General features: G+C 39.5%; 1 protein-coding gene across 2 annotated transcripts in view; it reads right to left on the bottom strand.

The window, feature by feature from the left end:
* The window catches only part of Cul2 (cullin 2), an 81,668-nt gene that overhangs the window by 15,783 nt on the left and 47,744 nt on the right, over nt 1-18,141 (bottom strand). For both annotated transcript variants that reach the window (XM_090319132.1, XM_090319133.1), the window contains exons 7-16: nt 14,527-14,623; nt 14,316-14,426; nt 12,029-12,191; nt 9,476-9,600; nt 8,079-8,186; nt 6,947-7,006; nt 5,300-5,428; nt 5,132-5,218; nt 3,510-3,662; nt 3,206-3,283 (exon numbers count right to left, since the gene is read on the bottom strand). In XM_090319132.1, the coding sequence (XP_090175258.1) occupies nt 3,206-3,283; nt 3,510-3,662; nt 5,132-5,218; nt 5,300-5,428; nt 6,947-7,006; nt 8,079-8,186; nt 9,476-9,600; nt 12,029-12,191; nt 14,316-14,426; nt 14,527-14,623 (1,111 nt within the window). The remainder of the gene's footprint in view (nt 1-3,205; nt 3,284-3,509; nt 3,663-5,131; nt 5,219-5,299; nt 5,429-6,946; nt 7,007-8,078; nt 8,187-9,475; nt 9,601-12,028; nt 12,192-14,315; nt 14,427-14,526; nt 14,624-18,141) is intronic.

The following is an 18,141-nucleotide window of genomic DNA, read 5'->3' on the forward strand; positions in this document are numbered from 1 at the left end:
GGACCAAGATCATAAGGAGTAGTATCCCAATTTTTTTTTGAAGTGTACTGGCACAACAGTTTAAAAACAACCAGCAATCCTCACAAAGTAACATTAATGTTTCTCGCCTGGGGTGGGAACCCCTTGATTACAGAGGTATTATTTATACATACACATTGAAGTCAATTGCAAATATTATATGTAGACTAGGCTAGATGTGCTGGTGTGTACACATAGACCCCAGCGACCCTAAAGTCACAAGCTTAGCCCAAAGCTTCCCATGAGCCCAGGATGCTAACTGCCGACCCAAAGGTAAACAGACACGCTGCAGGTAATTTTTCTTCTTGAACTATTTCTTTCTTTTTGTCAGTCAGGGGGCTTGAACTCTGGGTCTGGGTGCTTGTCCTGAGCTCTTCATCTCAAAGCTAGCGGCTCTAACATATAACTCTTTGCCAAAGTGACAAGTTCATTACTATGTGTGGCTGCCTACAAAGTGGTACCTATGATCAAAAAATAATGTTTTTGGTTGCTATTATCATGAATAATTGAACATTTTCCTAAATGTGCATCATTTAAACCTCTTCTCTGGATTTAATGCATGATATGTCACAGGAGTGTCAGTTGTAGGACCAGGGAGTAAACTCATTCCTCACACTTTCTAAGAGGGTGCTCTACCATTACAGCCATACCTAATAGACCCTCAACTGCCTGGAAGCCAGGGCTAGCCTAAGGGATATGCAAATTATAAGCTGTTTACTGTTTAGCTCTAGTTCCCCGAGATGAGGTTATCTACCTCGTGTATATTTGTTCCTTACTTTCTTTCTGCACATACTTCCCTACAGGAAACAATAAAAGCTTTGGTTAATATGAGCTTGGATCTGTTACTGAAGGCAACAGGTCACTTCGTCCAGTCTCCATTACTGGCTTGCTACAGGGCTCCAAACGGGATTATTGAGGACTTACTTGCTATTTCCAAGTTGTAAGACTTTATCATTCATAATCTCATTATCAACATGTATTAAAAAGTAATACAAGTTGGCTAAATTTCTCATTTTAAAATAGACACTGGGCTGGGAGCCTGGCCTAGTGGTGAGTGCTTGCCTAGCATGTAAAAAGACCCGGGTTCAATTCCTCAATACCACACACATAGAAAAAGCCAGAAGTGGTGTTGAGGCTCAAGTGGTAGAGCTCTAGCCTTGAGAAAGCCCAAGGATAGTGCTCAGGCCTCGATGTTCAAGCCCCAGCACTAGCAAAATAAAATAAAATATAAAAATAAATAAAGATGCTAAGCTGGAAGCTGGTTGCCAATGCCTCCTAACTACTTAGGAGGCAGAAACTTAGAAAATCTTGGTTCAAGCCAAGAGCTGGTGGCTCATGCCTATAATCCTAGCAACTCAGGAGGCTGACATCTGAGGATCCCAGTTCAAATGCCAGCACAGTCTAGAAAGTTCAGGAAACTCTTACCTCCAATTAACCACCAACAAACCAGAAGTGGCACTTTGGCTAAAAGTGGTAAGAGTGTTAGCCTTGAGCAAAAACGGTCAGGGACAGCTCTCAGGCCCTTAGTTCAAGCCCTACAGCCAACAACAACAAAAGAATCTTAGTTCATTGCAAGCCCAGGCAGTAGAGTCAATTGGAGAATCATCTCCAACTAATAAGCAAAATGCTAGACTGAAGGTATGGTTCAAGTGGTAGCATGTCAACCATAAATAAGAAAGCCAAGATTCAGATGGGTGCTAGTAACTCTTGTCAGTAATCCTACTCAGGAAGCTGAGTTTGAAGTCAGCTAGCAGGAAAGTCGGGAGACTCATCTCCAATTTATCACCATAAAACTGGAAGTAGAACTGTGGCTCAAAGTGGTAAAGTGCTAGCATTAAGCAAAAGAGCTCAGTGACAGCACCAGGCCCTGAGTTCAAGCGGCATGACTGACTCCTCTCCCCACCCACCCCCCCAAAAAAGCCAGTCAAAATCCAGAGGCCCTGAGTTCAGGCCTCAGCGCTGGCATAAAAAAGTGACCAGAGCTGGGCACAAGTGGCTAAACATCTATAATCCTAGCTAATCTGGAGGCTGAGATCTGAGAACCGCAGTTCAAAGCTAGTCTAAGCAGGAAAGTCCTTGTGACTCTTATCTCCAATAAATTTACCAAAAGACAGGAAATGGAGTGTGGTTCGAGTGGCAGCAGCTCAGGAACAGTGCCCAGACCCTGAGTTTAAGTCCCAGGACAGGCAAAACAAAAAGGGGATGAGGGGTGGGAAGGGAGTAAAAAAATCAGCACTGGTGGCTAACCCTAGTTGAGATTTTAGGATTGAGGTTTGAAGCCAGCCGAGTTAGGACCATGAGACCTTCTCCAATTAATCACCAAAGAGCTGGAAATGGAGCTGTGGCTCAAGTGGTAGAGTACAGATGTGAGCAAAAGAGATAATGAATATACCCTTGAATTCAAGCCCCAGTATGAGCATGGTGGGGGGAGGGGGTGGAGATCAAAAGAATACCAGAGCCAATGGTGTAGGGATATGGCTCAAATCATAGAGTACCCATCTATCAAGCCTAAAATACCAAGTTTAAAGCTAGCAACACAAAAAGTAAACAAGAAGAAAAGAAAACTGCTTAGAAAAAGATTTACTAAGAATACATACCCTTTCACAAAGAACTCTAACACATCCTCAGCATTTTATTTTATTATTAGTCACTACAATAATGTATATTCTTCCTGCTCAGGAAGAGGCCTGGAGATCTAGCTTAGCATTGTGTGGACAGTGTGTGTAAAGAACTAAAGAACAGAGATATTGTAACTTGTACTGTGCTTTTCTTTTTTCTTGTCAGTTGTAGACTTTAACTCTGGGCCTAGGTGTTGTCCCTGAGCTCTTCAGTTCAAGGCTACTGCCCTACCCCTTGAGCCACAGCTCCACTTCCAGTTTTCTGGTGGTTAACTGGAGATAAGAGTATCACAGACTTTAATGCCCGGGCTGGCTTTGAACCTCGATCCTCAGATCTCAGTCTCTTGAGTAGCTAGATTATAGGCGTGAGTCACCGCGGCCAACCTTTTCTATCGTAGTAGCCCTAGAGGAAAATATTGAAAATGACAAAATACGCAGTTACTTGGGTCCGTAGCACAGCTCAATGATAGTGAATGAGCTCTGCACCAAAAAACACAACCAAACCAAAAAAGCACCCCAAAAACCAAACACATGATTTTATAGCTTGAGTATTTTCCCTACAAACTTACCATCTGTACACTTTTTTCTAGTTCCTGGGGAATTGCAAACGTAGATGAAGGAGCCTGAGTAAGAGGCCAAGCGCCAGCCTAAAAGAAAAAAAACGTTAAAATTTAAATAGAACAACAATTAACTTGAAAGCAAGTGTTTATAAAATGTGGATAAAAACTCAAACAGCAGGACTACCTTGACTTGCTAGTTTCCCATTAGGACAACAGGTAACCATGGCATCCCACCCTACTCCCTAAATCCAATGCCATCTGTTCTTTCTTTGCCTTACTAGTGATAGTGAATGTCCATAAGGAAATGTCATACCTGTAGAACATATATTTGAAAACTAATTCCCAAATCTATTACTGTGTCTTGGTTTTTGATAAAGTTGTTGAACTTATTGTTTAGATCCGCACTGACACTCATATCTGTATACATCCGATGTAGCTTGCTGGTAAACTCATAACCACAGGCTTGCTGAAAAAAAAGTAAGTTTTAGAGAGAATGATCAAAGAGGACATTGATCAACATGCATTGTACTTATGAATTGATTTGTTGAATGGTAACTTTTTTTTTTGAGGGGGGGGCAGTCCCAGGGCCTGAACACTGTCTTTGGGCTTTTTCCTCAAGGCTAGCTCTCCACCAGTTGAGCCACAGCACCACTTCCAGCTTTTTTCTCTGTATGTGGTACCAAGGAATCGAACCCGGTCTTTGTACAGACTAGGCAAGCACTCTACCACTAGGCCAAACTCCCAGCCCTTATGGTAACTCTTTTGTACAACTACTTAAGTAAAAACACAATTTTTAAAATGTTTTAGAAATATATATTTAAATGAAAAAAATCACCCCTATTGGTCAACAGGGGGTGTGTTGCTGTTAACTAGACCTTTTGGAAAATGATTTCTCTCTAAACCTAAAAAAGATTTTTTTAATTCATGCATCTTGTTAAAACACTGCAAAAATATTTCTTACCATCTATATTTCTCTCAGCTATACAGAATATCAACTACAAGAAATGCTGTACTTGTGGTCAATTTAACAGATGGAACATTTGCATGTCTCCTTTTGAGAAGTACCCATTTCTTGTCATTTACTGTTTTACACATACTTTTTCTGTTATTTTTTTTTTTTTGCCAGGTGTGGGGCACACACACTTTTTTTTTTTTGTCAGTCATGGGGCTTGAACTCTGGGCCTAGGTGTTGTCCCTGAGCACTTCAGCTCAAGGCCACTTCCGGTTTTCTAGTGGTTAAATGGAGAAAAGAGTCTCACAGATTTTAGTGCTCGGGCTGGCTTTGAACTGAGATCCTCAGATCTTAGCCTCCTGAGTAGCTAGCTTTACACATACATATTATGCATGCAAGTCACTTTTATGACATGTGATTGGCAAATATTTTCTGTGTCACTGTTCTTCCAACCCAGAAGTTCAAGTTTTGATGAAGCTCAAAGTATCTACTTTTGTCACTTGGGCTTTTAGTGTCATAATCAAAGGTCATGAAAATTACTTGCAGATTTTCAAGTAAGAATTTATTGTTTTACTGCTTTTGTTTACATCTATAGCTTACTTCTCTTCGTATATAAGATAGAATGAACTCAAATTCACCTACACTATAAGTGTAGTCATTCATAAGTATTGTTAGCTATTTTCAATTATCTTGGAGATCTTCCTCCATCAGTATATATGGAGACACCTGGCCTTTCTTTTCTTTTCCCCCCTTCCCAGCACTGGGATTTGAATGTAGGGCCCTGCACTTGCTAGGCAGGTGCTCTACCACTTGAGCCATGCTCCCAGAAACAATCTCCTATAGTACTGACATAATTCCCTATACAAACTATAACACATTTGACCTGTCCCTCCTAATGAATTTATTCCCATTATTCTATACCATACAGCAGGGAAGACATTTATGTGTTGGTGGGATAATTTCAAGACAAAGGTTTATATTACCTTTAATTTATTGATCATGGCTTCTTCAGAATCCATAGACATTGATAACCCATGAATTAAACGTTTTGCCAACATTCTTGCATAGAACTGTATGAAAAAGCATTTTAAAGGATTACTTCTTTTTATAATTTCAAAAATAAAAGTAATTCAAAACTTTTCAGAGCTCACCTTTTGGAAAACATCTTTATCATCAATATATTTGAAAACAGTAATGAAGCTTGTGAGTTTGTCTTCTACTTCATTCTCAGTCATCCCTTTTGCTGACTTCTTTAGCAAATTGTCACAGTATTTAGCAAGCTGAAATAGAAATTGATAATAAATCTTATATACAACCCAATTAGACACATCATACTTCCAAGAAGGCAAAAGTGGGAACAATACAAAGTAAAATCAGTAAGATGAGGTTTGCTATCCTAATCTGTTTCAAAAATTGTAGCATCAAGCCAGGCACGGTGGTTCATGCCTGTAATCCTAGCTACTCAGGAAGCTGAGATCTGAGGCTCTCGGTTCAAAGCCAGCCTGGGCATTAATGTGCATGACACTTTTATCTCCAATTAATGACTAGAAAAGGGGAAGTGGGGCTGTAGCTCAAGGGGTAGCAAAGTAGCCTTGAGCTGAAGAGCTCAGGGACAGCACCCAGGCCCAGAGTTCAAGCCCCACGAATGGGGGGAAAAATTGTAGCATCATAAAATACACATACCATCATGAAATATACATGACAAGGTAAATTTTTTAAATAGCAAAAACTACTAGAAACAGTTTAAAAAAAATCCTGACCAATAAAATGTTGCTTTAAGCAATATATTTTGAGGCAGGATTTCACTATGTAGTCCAGGCTGATGGCAAATTCGTAATCAGGGGCTGGGAATGTGGCTTAGTGGTAGTCTTTGCCTAGCAAGCATGAAGCTCTGGGGTTGATTCCTCCGTATCACAGAAACAAAAAAGGCCAAAAGAGGCATTGTGGGTGAAGTGGTGGAGTATTATCCTTGAGCAAAAGTAGCTCAGGGACAGTGCACAGGCCCTGAGTTTAAGCCTCAAGACTGACCCAGCCTCACAAGTGCTGGGATTACAGTTATGTATAAGACAGAACAGACAGAACAGGCTCTATAAGTTTGATGGTGGCCAATTACACTTGAAAATATATCAACCTTATAAACAAATTTCCTTCAAAAGTTACTAAATTGGAAGTCTTCCTTTAGATTTCAAATGCAACAAAATTACTATGAAAGGAAACATAAATTATTTCAAAGAAGACATACCTTTTTTTTTTTTTTTTTTTTGCCAGTCCTGGGCTTGAGCTAAGGGCTTGAGAACTGTCCTTGGATTTTCTCAACGCTAGAGCTCTATCACTTGAACCACAGCACCACTTCCGGCTTTTTTCTATACATCTGGTACCAAGGAATCTAACCCTGGTCTTTGTGCATTCGAGGCAAGCACTCTACCATTAGGCCAAACTCCTGGCCCCGACATACTTTATTTCTTAAGTACATGTCTATTGCATTCCTTACATAAATGCCAACTTATATAAGATATAGGTAATTCTCTTTTAAAAAATTATTTTGTGTGTGTGTATGTGTGTTCTTGGGCCTGAGTGCTGTCCTTGAGCTTCTCTGCTTAAGGCTAGCATTCTACCACTTGAACCACAGCTTCACTTCCAAATTTTTTTTTTGGTAGCGAGTTAGGGGTAAGACTTTCCAGTCTAGCTTGCCTTTGAACTGTGATCCTCAGATCTCAGTCTCCTGAGTAACAACGATAAAAGACTTGGGCCACCAACACTGAGCTCCAAAGATTGTTTTTTAAGCATCCATCACTTACCAGTTCTGGGGCTTTGCAAACTGACTTGGGCTCTCTATAATTTACAACTGATGTAAGGGCCTAAAAAGAAAACAAGGCAATAATTAGGTATGAGGAAAAGTGGAAGTGCTGTAATTTGTGTGTCCCAAATTACCAGCTCATATGCTTTGGATCTCAAGTGCGCCCAAAGACAGGTATTGCAGGTTTGGACTGCCAACCTGTGACACATTGGGAGAAGTTAGATCACGTTGTGGGGCGGGGGCTGTGGCCTGGAAGCATTGTTACCCCGGTTATTCTGTCTTTTTCTCCCTTTCCCCACCCTTCTGTTTCCCCAGACCAAGAAAAGAACAGTCTCCCTCTACCACATTCTCCAGCTACAGGCCCAAAAGATCACAGACGAAAACCTGATACCACAGTTGTGTTATGTGCATGGAAATCTAACACACCACCTCATATAATACATCTTAGTGGTAGTAGATTCATCTACCTGTATTTCCTAATGATAATTATATAACATATTCCCATATAATTCTTTACAACTCAATGCTGAACCTTGCAAGTAATTTTTTTTTTTAATTTTTTTATTTTTGTGGGTCGTGGGACTTGAACTCTGGGCCTGGGCTCTGCCCCTGAGCTCTTCAGCTCAAGGATACTGCTCTACCTCTTGAGCCACAGCCCCACTTCCCACAAGTACATTTTTTATGTAGAACATCAAGATTCTTCAAGTTTGTCAAACATTTATCTTTCAAGTACTACTGAATATAGCCTCAATGTTACAATTTTTCAAAAAAGAAGTACTAAGGATATTAAAATTATGCATGCATTTTAAAGATACTAGCTTATGGGGCTGGGAGTTTGGCCTAGTGGTTAAAGTGCTTGCCTAGCATGCACGAAGACCCGTGTTCGATTCCTTGGTACCACATACAAAGACAAAAGCCGGAAATGGTGCTGAGGCTCAAGTGGTAGAGTGCTAGCCTTGAGAAAGTCCAAGGACAGGGCTCAGGCCCTGAGCTCAAGCCCAGGACTGGCAAAAAAAAAAAAAAAAAGATACTAGCTTACTATAACTCACTTATTTTATTAATAATTTCATAAAGTCTAGGCATAAAATAAATAAAACTTTGACATAAACAGTATTTGTGTATTAAAAAATTACCTTATCTAACGCACTCATAAAATGCTGGTCACCATTCAAAACCGTGTTGATTAACTGAACAAATTTACCATGTACTTCCAAAACTGACTCCACAAATAGTGTTGGCATCTAAAAGTAAGAAATACAAGCTATAAAAACCAATTTCAGAAATCTAAGAATAAAATCATATTTGTAAAAGACTCATGAATTAATTTTACCCCCAAAGCATATTCCAAATTTATTTGTCTTTCTCTTAGAAATATCTTAGATGGTTTCAAAAATTTCAAAGTTTGATGTTGACATTCTTTAGTTATTCCATACAGAACCATCTAACACCTTTGCCAGATGAATATGGTCATAAGCTTGTTTCTGTGATGAGACCCCTGGAGTTGGGGAATTAACCCACCCACATCTCTATAATCAATGCCTAGTATAAATGTGTGAGTTCTTCCTCTGGAAGACAAATGCAGAAGTTCAGCCTTAGGGCAGAACCAAATCAGGTGAACTTCTACTGCAAATACACACCTATACTTCCATCTTCCAGCTTTGACACCAAATGCTATGCTTCTATGCCCAATGTTATTTACCATACTGATCTAATACACACAAACTAATTACAAATATCACAGAGTAGACCTAAACAATATTAAGAAATCTAATAGGTCTCTAAAAATGGAAAACGTAATTCACTGCAGCAGTGAATAATGCTAAAGAGAAATCTACTACACCAAGTTGATCCCTATCTAATAAGCACTCCTGCGCAATGTGATTGTCTATTTAAGATTGCTACATTGTGCAAGTCATTGGTGGCTCATGTTTATAATCCTAGCTACTCAGCGTGCTGAGATCTGAGGACCAGGGTTCAATACCAGCCCAGGCAATAAACTCCATTAAGACTGTAATCTCCAAATAAGCAACAAAAAGCCAGAAGTACAGGTGTGAATCAAGTGCTAGAGCACCAGCCTTGAGCTTCTGCTTTTTGCAAAGCCAAGTGACAGTACAAGGCTCTGAGTTCAAGCCCCAGGACTGCAACCAGGAGTGGAAAAGTCACTGCATTATAGAGACAGAAATAACTTATGTTCTATCCAACTGAATAGCAACCACCACAAGTAATATGTGGTTGACAAAGAAGGGTATTAGTGATCTGAGGGTCCATGTTGTGAATAGTATTTGCTTTCACCTTCCATGTACAAGAGAAAGACTTACACAGAAACTGCAAACATTTTTCTGTGAAGCAATATGCCAAGCAACCAAATACATCAACATGGCTAGAAGTAGACAATGTCATTTAACAGTGATATATGTTGACATGATGAGACATACTCTTCTATCTTATAAAATAGTAAAACCAAAAGGAAATCTACGATAGGTACATCCAAGTAGCAGACAGCCTTTCTCGTTCCTTACATACAACTCACATTTTCCTGAGTAAGGGTACTGGTTGCTCTGAGACCCTCATCGTGGATATGATTCTGCAGCTCCTGAATCATGTGAGGTAAGCCAGCTGACACAGCCCGGAGTAGGACATACATATTTGCCATGTCTAATGGAGAAAGAAATTCCATTATTAAACCCCCTAAAATGTCTTTACCAGTGAGGTAATAAAACATATCATGAATACAAGGCATCCATGGAATCACACATAAGCTACACCCAGAAACTCCCTATCTCCCAGTCATTCTTCCTGCTCTTGACAAAGGTGACCCCTGTTGTGGGTGCTAAATCACATGTTGGTCTTACAACAACAGTCACACAGCTGGTTTCTTCTGCTCAACATTTTTACAAAGATTATGCATGTCATATTTAGCTATGGTTCAATTTCACTCCTCTGTAACACTCACTTATACTTCATCCATTCTTTGAGACATTTGGGTTGTTTCAAGTTAAGCTGTTACAAATGCTGCTGCTTTGAAGACCCATATATATCTTCTTTATACTCAAGCAGACATATGTAGGGTGGACATAGGGACTTTGTGAAAAGGGGTTATTTTCTGCATCATAAAATACCCATGCATCTGCTTTAGTAGTGTTAGTTGTTCAAGGTGGTTGTATCAAACCATACTTGATGCTCTGTTTTCAGTGCCCTGAGTTGCTAGGATTATAGGCATCCAGATTTATAGCCTTATTCTAAAGAGATGTCTTACATATTTTAATTTTGTGTATATTTATATAGTATGCATACTTGGCATCTAGGTATCTTCTATTCTACAGTCTTCTACATCATCTGTCCAAACTTTGACAATTTTACATTCTGGATGTACATTCTTGGTCATTTATACATACATACGCACATGCACACACGCGCGCGCGCGCGCGTGCACGTGCACACACACACACACACACACACACACACACACTTTCTATTGGTACTTGAGGTCAAAACTAAGGCCTCATGCATGCTAGGCAAAGCACTGTTACTAACTACATCTTTAGCTCCCTCTAATACATACCCCATAGAACACTGGACCAGTGTGTCCTTCGTGGTATTTTCTATACTCAAAATAACTTTCCCTACTTTGAGGTTAGGAAAGTACTTTCCTCAATATTCATACGTTACCTTTACATTTGCCTCACATGATATTGGTGGTAGATTACATTTATTGAGTGGGAGAAAATGTCTGCCTAGAGAGCAAGCTCCAGGTCATGAGTTCAGACCTCGGTATCACAGACACACAGACTGACAGACAGGCAGGCAGGCAGGCAGGCAGGCAGGCAGGCAGGCAGGCAGGCAAGCACAGTATCTAAGACTCAATGTCTTCTCTTTTTCCAAATAGACTTATCACTGTGTTCTAAGACTTACATTTAGTGCTCTACTGGGCCACTCTGGTCTCAACACTAGCAAGTTTCTAGACTGTTCTATTCCACTGGCCTATCTGCCTATCCTTGTACCCACAACTCTTCGTCTTCGGTGGACTTGGTCTGAAAAGACCAAGATTAAAAACTGAGTGAGACAGGGGCAAATTAAAACTGCCCTACATCCAAGTCTATAAATCACCAGCCATGTTGCCTTCAAGAATCTTTTTTATGCTTATTAACTATTATTTGATAATTCTTAATACTAGTTTGTCATTTTTGTGCCCAAGGTGACTTCAAACTGCTATACTCCTAAGTAGCTAGGAGTGCAGAGTTGAGCCACTATACTACAAGACTCCATCTTCTCTCTGTTATTGGTATCTTAACACAAAATATACAACTTTATTTTGAATTTTCCTCATGTTTAAGTAAATTGAGCATGTCTTCACACATTTTTTATTTTCTTTTGATAGTCATTGCCTTGTTATTATTTACTAAAAAATTTGAAGACATTAGTAGCCCTCATGTTTGCTTGGTTTTTTGTTGATCTCTGGGTCTGGGCACTGTCCAAAAGTTCTTCAGCTCAAGGCTACCACCCTACTCCTGGAGCCACAGTGCCACTTCTGGTTTTCTGGTGCTTAACTGGAGATGAGTCTCACAGACTTTAGTGCCCAGGCTGGCTTTGAATGGAGATCCTCAGATCTCAGTTTCCTGAATAGCTAGGATTACAGGCATGAACCACTGCATCTGGCTCATGTTTTTTTATTCGTTTGTTTTCACTTTAGAATACATCTTTGAAAATGTTTATCCAGAATAATTCTTAAACTACAAAAGCAATATGTAAGGGAGCATATGAAGTATATTTTTAAAAAATTATAAAAGCTGGGCACCAGTAACCCATGCCTGTAATTCTAGTTATTCACGAGGCTGAGATCTAGTGATTGCAGTTCAAATAAAGTCCATGAGACTCTTATCTCCAATTAACCACCAAAAAGCTGGAAGCAAAGCTGTGGCTCAAGTGCTAGAGCACTAGCCTTGAGCAAAAATTGCTCAGAGACAGCACCTGGGCCCTGAGTTCAAGCCCCAGGGCTAGCATTATATAGAGGTTTTAAATCTAAGATGATATAATCTTTAAACTGTGCTGATAATTTTTAGTCACTTCTGTTGGTACCACTTACCATTTTTTTTCTCTTGTCGAATGATATTATGACACTCTGCATGTAAGAACTGTAAGTGGTCTGCTACCATTCGTTGCTGACATTCATGGATCACTTTAGTATATGAACTTGGATTTAAGTATTTTCGACATCGAACTTCTTCATCTTTTAATCTACCTAGAACCTAAAGAAATACATTCTTACATTTATGAACTACTAAGATTTTTGTGAGGAAAGTCTAAAATCAGTAAGTATACCAAGTAGCCAAATTTCAATGCCTCTATTAAAATACAGCAAAAGTAATAATTATAGAACTTTGTTAAACGGACATACTATAAATCATTTACTTTTTAACTTAAAGCTTCTAACTACCAACAAGTCTTATAAATAAGAGCTGCTTTTATCAATGCTAATTCTCCGATTACGTAAGACAACCTACCACGTAACCAGAGAAGTCAGTAAAGTTTATTAAAAACCAGAAAAATTATCTCAAGTAGATTACAATAACAAAGTTAACCTATCTATTTTACCTTAATTTCTCTTCTTGTAAAATGGGAACAGAAATAGTAAATGCACTAAACGATCACATTCAAAACCTGAGTTTGAAAGTTTTTAAAACTTGAAATATACTCAATACCACATATCAATCAAGGCCTCTGGTACAAGTGGTCCCAGGAAACAGTGTACATGTGACCTTTGGACACTACAGCTTGTTGGGCTAGGAAATAAGGTAATATTGTGAGGGACATCAATCTTGGAAATGTCCTAAGGAAAAGGGGACTAATGAAGAGACTATACTACTGTCTTTTCACCTACAAGTAATGCCCAGTGTTGCAGGAAGTCAGAGAAATTAAGTGTCTAGACAAGTTTCATCTGAAGAATTATAATGATACTTTACAGAACTTTAACAAACACACGCCTGTAATCCTAGCTACTCAGAAGGCTAAGATCTGAGGATCACAGGTTAAAGCCAGCTCCAGCAAAAAGTCAAAGAGACTCTCATCTCCAATTAACCACCAAAAAGCTGGAAGTGGAGGTGTGGCTCAAGAGTTAGAACACTAACCTTGAGCAAAAGAGTTTAAGGACTGTGCCTATATTTCAAGTTTTAAGTTCAGGACCAGCACACACACACAAAAGGAAGTGGGGAGGTGGGAGGGAGGAAAAGAAAGTGAGGGATGGGGAAGAGGAGGGAGGGAGGTGTTGATGTTGGTCTTAGTAAAAATTACATCATACATTTATGCTTGCAAGCTTTAAAGTATAGTAATCAAAATATGTTGCTTTAGTAATTAAAATTTTAGTGTATTATTCAGTCTTCTAACCTAGAAGATCCAAAGACATAGCCTAGTATCTAGAATTATTTTATTACACTCTCATTTTTCCTTTTTTTTTTTCTCCAATCCTGGGGCTTGAACTCAGGGCCTGAGCACTGGGCTTCTTTTGCTCAAGGACAGTACTCTACTTGACCAATGGCACCACGTTCAGCTTTTTCAATTTATAAGGTAGTGAGGAATCAAATCCAGGGCTTCAGGCACACTAGGGAAAACACATTACCACTAGGCCACATTCCCAGCCTTCCTTCTAGGTTTGTTTTTTGGTCAGCTGTAGTGTTTGAACTTAAGGGTCTGAGTGCTATCCCTGAGCTCTTTTACTCAAGACTAGCACTCTGCCACTTTGGCCACAGCTCTAGTTCGTTTTTGAGTGGTTAATTGGAAAGAAAAGTCTCATGAGGACTTTTCTGCCTGGACTGGCTTCAAACCATGCTCTACTCTCAGCCTCCAGAGTACCTAACATGGCAGGTATGAGCCACTAGTGCCTGGCTCCTTGTACTTTTAAATACAAAAAGTCAAAGATAAGACGGGCGCTGGGGGCTCACACCTGTAATCCTAGCTACTCGGGAGGCTGACATCTAAGGATCTCGGTTCAAAGCCTACCCAGGCAAGAAAGTCCATGAGACTCTTATCTCCAATCAACCATCAGAAAACTGGAAGTGGCACTGTTACTCTAGAGATAGAGCACTAGCTTTGAGCTGAAGAGATCAGGGATAGCACCAAAGCCCAGCCTTCAAGCCTGACAACAGAGCAAAAGAAAATTAAAGCAGAACTTTTCTCGGGAAAATGCTATTGTTAAGAGCAACAATATATCAATAGATTTATCAATAGACATACATTAATGTTATCTCAGAGCTAAAGAGCAAATAAATAGGACCCTTTCTACTAAAAATGCTCCCCAAAATTAAAAAAGACAACTATGTTAAATAAAATCATGCTGGACTTAATAGATCAATATATGACAATGTTCAGTTTCTTACCTTTTCCATATACTGTGAGCAATTTGATTCTTGTAACAAATTTGAAGCTTCTTGTTTGTAATACTCTCCTGTTTCAATCAGAAAGGGAGACTCAAAGATTTCCTGATAAAACTGAATAAATCAATCAAAATTATTAGGAAAAAATGGAACAAGCAGTTTAAAAAGTTAAAGTCTGTTTTTCTGTTGTTTTTAAAGGAAGGCGGCTTTTTACCTTTAAGGGAAATTTTTTCTTATACTGTTCAACATGAACAAAGGAGTTAATAACCCCATGGATTACTTTCTGATTTGGGTCTTCTCCGCCACGGTCACTACAACAAAACACAACATAACATATTCCTTAGAACACAAATATCAGCTGGTCACTGGTGGCTCACACCTGTAATCCTAACTACTCAGGAAGCAATGATCTGATGGTCTCAGTTCAAAGCCACCATGGCATCGAAGTCCCCGAGACTCAGGGACAGCCTCTATGCTTAGCAACTGTTACGGGGGCAGGCAGCTGTCTGAGATAACTGCTGGATTCCCCACTTCTGCATCAGCATAGCACAGAAATAATGGAACATTTTCCTTATGAATTAGTGAAGTCTATAGTACCAGGACAAGTTGACAATGTTCTAAACAGATATGCACTGTGACTTCGAACTCCTGAGTGGTAGCCAGCAGAATCAAGAGCTGTGCTACGAGAAACTAGAAACAATCTAACATGCATCACGAAGAGAAAAACTAATAAAAGTAAGAGGCAACCACTTGGCATTAATGGTTCATGACTATAATTCTAGCCACTCAGAGGTAGCCCAGGCAGAAAAGTCCATGAGAAGCCAGAAGTTTGGCCTGGTGGTAAGAGTGCTTGCCTAGCATGCACAAAGACCTGGGTTTGATTTCTCGGCACCACATACATAGAAAAAGCAAGAAGTGGTGCTGAGGCTCAAGTGACAGAGCTCTAGCCTTGAGAAAGTTTGAGGACAGTGCTCAGGCCCTGAGCTCAAGCCCCAGGACTGGCAAAAAAATAAACAAAAAAACAGTCCGTGAGACTATAATTTCCAAATAATTACCCCAATAGCCAGAAGTGAAGCTGTGGCTTAAGTGGTAGCAGTAGCCTTGAGCAGAAAAAGCTAAGCCACAGAGTCCAGACCCCGAGTTCAAGCCCAAGGACGGACATGGACATGGACACACACACACACACACACACACACACACACACACAAAGATGCAACCATACCACATATTAGAAATGTTAGGTAGCTGTTTTTAAAAGAAATTAAGTAGACTGCCACATACTAACAGAAAAATTACCTAGCTGTGTTACTGAATAATTTTGTAATACAGGATCACTATCTGAAGACAGAAGAAAGAATACTTCAAATTTTCTCTTCTACACAGATATAAAAATTCACAAGAAAATGTATGGAATGCTAACAGATTACCTGTGGAAAGGGAAAATGCTCTGAAAAGAGATCCTGGAATATTCAGTTATTTTAAGAATGCATTTGTCAAAATCACATATCTATAGTAAGCTTTAATTTGACAAGGAAGACAGAGATATGCAGTGGAACAAACACAGCCTTTTCAATTATTGGTGCTGGAAAAACAAGGCAGCCACATGCAAAAAACTAAAAATTGATCCCAGCCTGTCGAATATTAACTTAAAATGTATCATAGACCTTAATATCAGACCTGAAACTGCTACATGACAGAGTAGGAGAGATACTGGAACTCATAGGCACAGGCAAAAACTTCCTAAACAGAGTCCAGGGTCACAACAGATTGGAGAGAGACTCGACAAATGGGATTACCTAAAAATAAAAAGGTTCTACACAGACAAAGGCATAGCTTCTGAAGTAGAAAGATAGCCAATCAACTGGGAAAAAATATTCACTAATAATATATCAGACAAATACTTAATATCCAGTATCTACAGGGAACTCAAGAAACTAATCCCCCCCCAAACCCAAAAATCACTAACTAAATTGGCAAAGGAGCTAAAGAGAGACTTACCAACAGAAGAGGTTAAAATGGTAAAGAAACACATGAGAAAATGCTCATGATTCAAGGTATAAAGGAAATGTAAATAAAAACCACCCTAAGATACTGCCTTATCCCAATTAGAATGGACAATGTTCTGAACTCAGACAAAAGGAAATGCTGGCAGCAATGTGAAGAAAGAGGAACCCTACTACACTGCTGGTGGTAATGTAAACTAGTTCCGCCATTCTGGAAGGCAGTTTGGAGGTTTCTCAAAAAAACTAAAACGAGGGCCGGGAGTTTGGCCTAGTGGTTAAAGTGCTTGCCTAGCATGCATGAAGACCCGGGTTCGATTCCTCAGTACCACATACATAGAAAAAAAGCTGGAAGTGGAGCTGAGGCTCAAGTGGTAGAGCTCTAGCCTTGAGAAAGTCCAAGGACAGTGCTCAGGCCCTGAGCTCAAGCCCAGGACTGGCAAAAAAAAAAACAAAACAAAAAACAAAACAAAAACAAAAACAAAAAACTAAAACGAGATCTTCCCTACACCACTCCTAGCATCTACTCTGAGCATCATAACCCAGGACATCTGCTCAGCTATGTTCTCTGCACTATTCACAATAGCCAAGTGATGGAAACAACTCAGATGCCCTACTGCAGATGAATTGATTTAAAAACTGTGGTACACATATACAAGGGAATTCTACATAGCCAATAGACAAGATAAAATAATTGCATTCCCTGGGAAGTGGATTTACTAGAGTAAATCATGTTGAGAGAGATGTCAAGACCAAGGAACAAAAGGTGCATGGTCTCCTTGATATGTACATGTTAGATCCAAGCAGTACAAGAGCAATGATTCATTATCCAGGTACCCAAGGTTATCAACACAGTCTTGGAGATATAAATATAACTACATGAAGATATAAATATAACTACGTAGACCTATCAGTCTATGATGGGATATCTATTCTATAGGCATAATGTTATATAGATTGAGACAAAGTCTCAGCTTAATTTTAATTATGTTCCAAAATTTATGTGCCAGTGATTTTATATATATAGATTCCCTTTTCTCTCTCTTTTTTTTTTTTTTTGCCAGTCTTGGGCTTAACCTCAGGACCTGAGCACAGTCCTTGGACTTTCTCAAAGCCAGAGCTCTACCACTTGAGCCCACTGCACCATTTCTGGCTTTTTTCTATGTATGTGGTTCCAAGGAACAAAACCCAGGACTTTGTGCATGCTAGGCAAGCACTATACCACTAGGTCAAACTCCCAGTCCTGAGATTCCCTTCTTGAATACTTGCTTGTTAAACATGGTATTTGAAGTTTGATGTAAAAAAAATCAATGTTAACAAAATATTTTAATAAAAAAAGGAGAAAGCAAAAAAAAGAATGCATTAGTCTATCACTTGTACATTAGACTAGTTTTTATTTTTTTTGAAGATGGAGACTATTTCCTTGTGTCTTGATGCATCTTTATTCTTTTTTTTTTTTTTTTTTTTTGCCAGTCCTGGGCTTGAGCTCAGGGCCTGAGCACTATCCTTAGATTTTCTCAAGGCTAGAGCTCTACCACTTGAGCCTCAGCACCACTTCCAGCTTTTTTTGTATGTATGTGGTACCAAGGAATCGAACCCGGGTCTTCACGCATGCTAGGCAAGCACTTTAACCACTAGGCCAAACTCCCGGCCCTGCATCTTTATTCTTAACAAAGTTACTTAGAGGTATGATTTTTATTTTTTAACTGAGACAGTGATAGCAGGTCTGTGGAAGAATATGTCCAAGATATGTGTGGTATACCCTGACCTACCAGATAGCAAGACAACTACCAGAGATGAGCAGGGTCACACCAGAAACACTCTGGCCC

This window comes from Megascapheus bottae, chromosome 26 (assembly GCF_031878675.1).
Source record: "Megascapheus bottae isolate mThoBot1 chromosome 26, mThoBot2.hap1, whole genome shotgun sequence".
Lineage (NCBI taxonomy): Eukaryota > Metazoa > Chordata > Mammalia > Rodentia > Geomyidae > Megascapheus > Megascapheus bottae.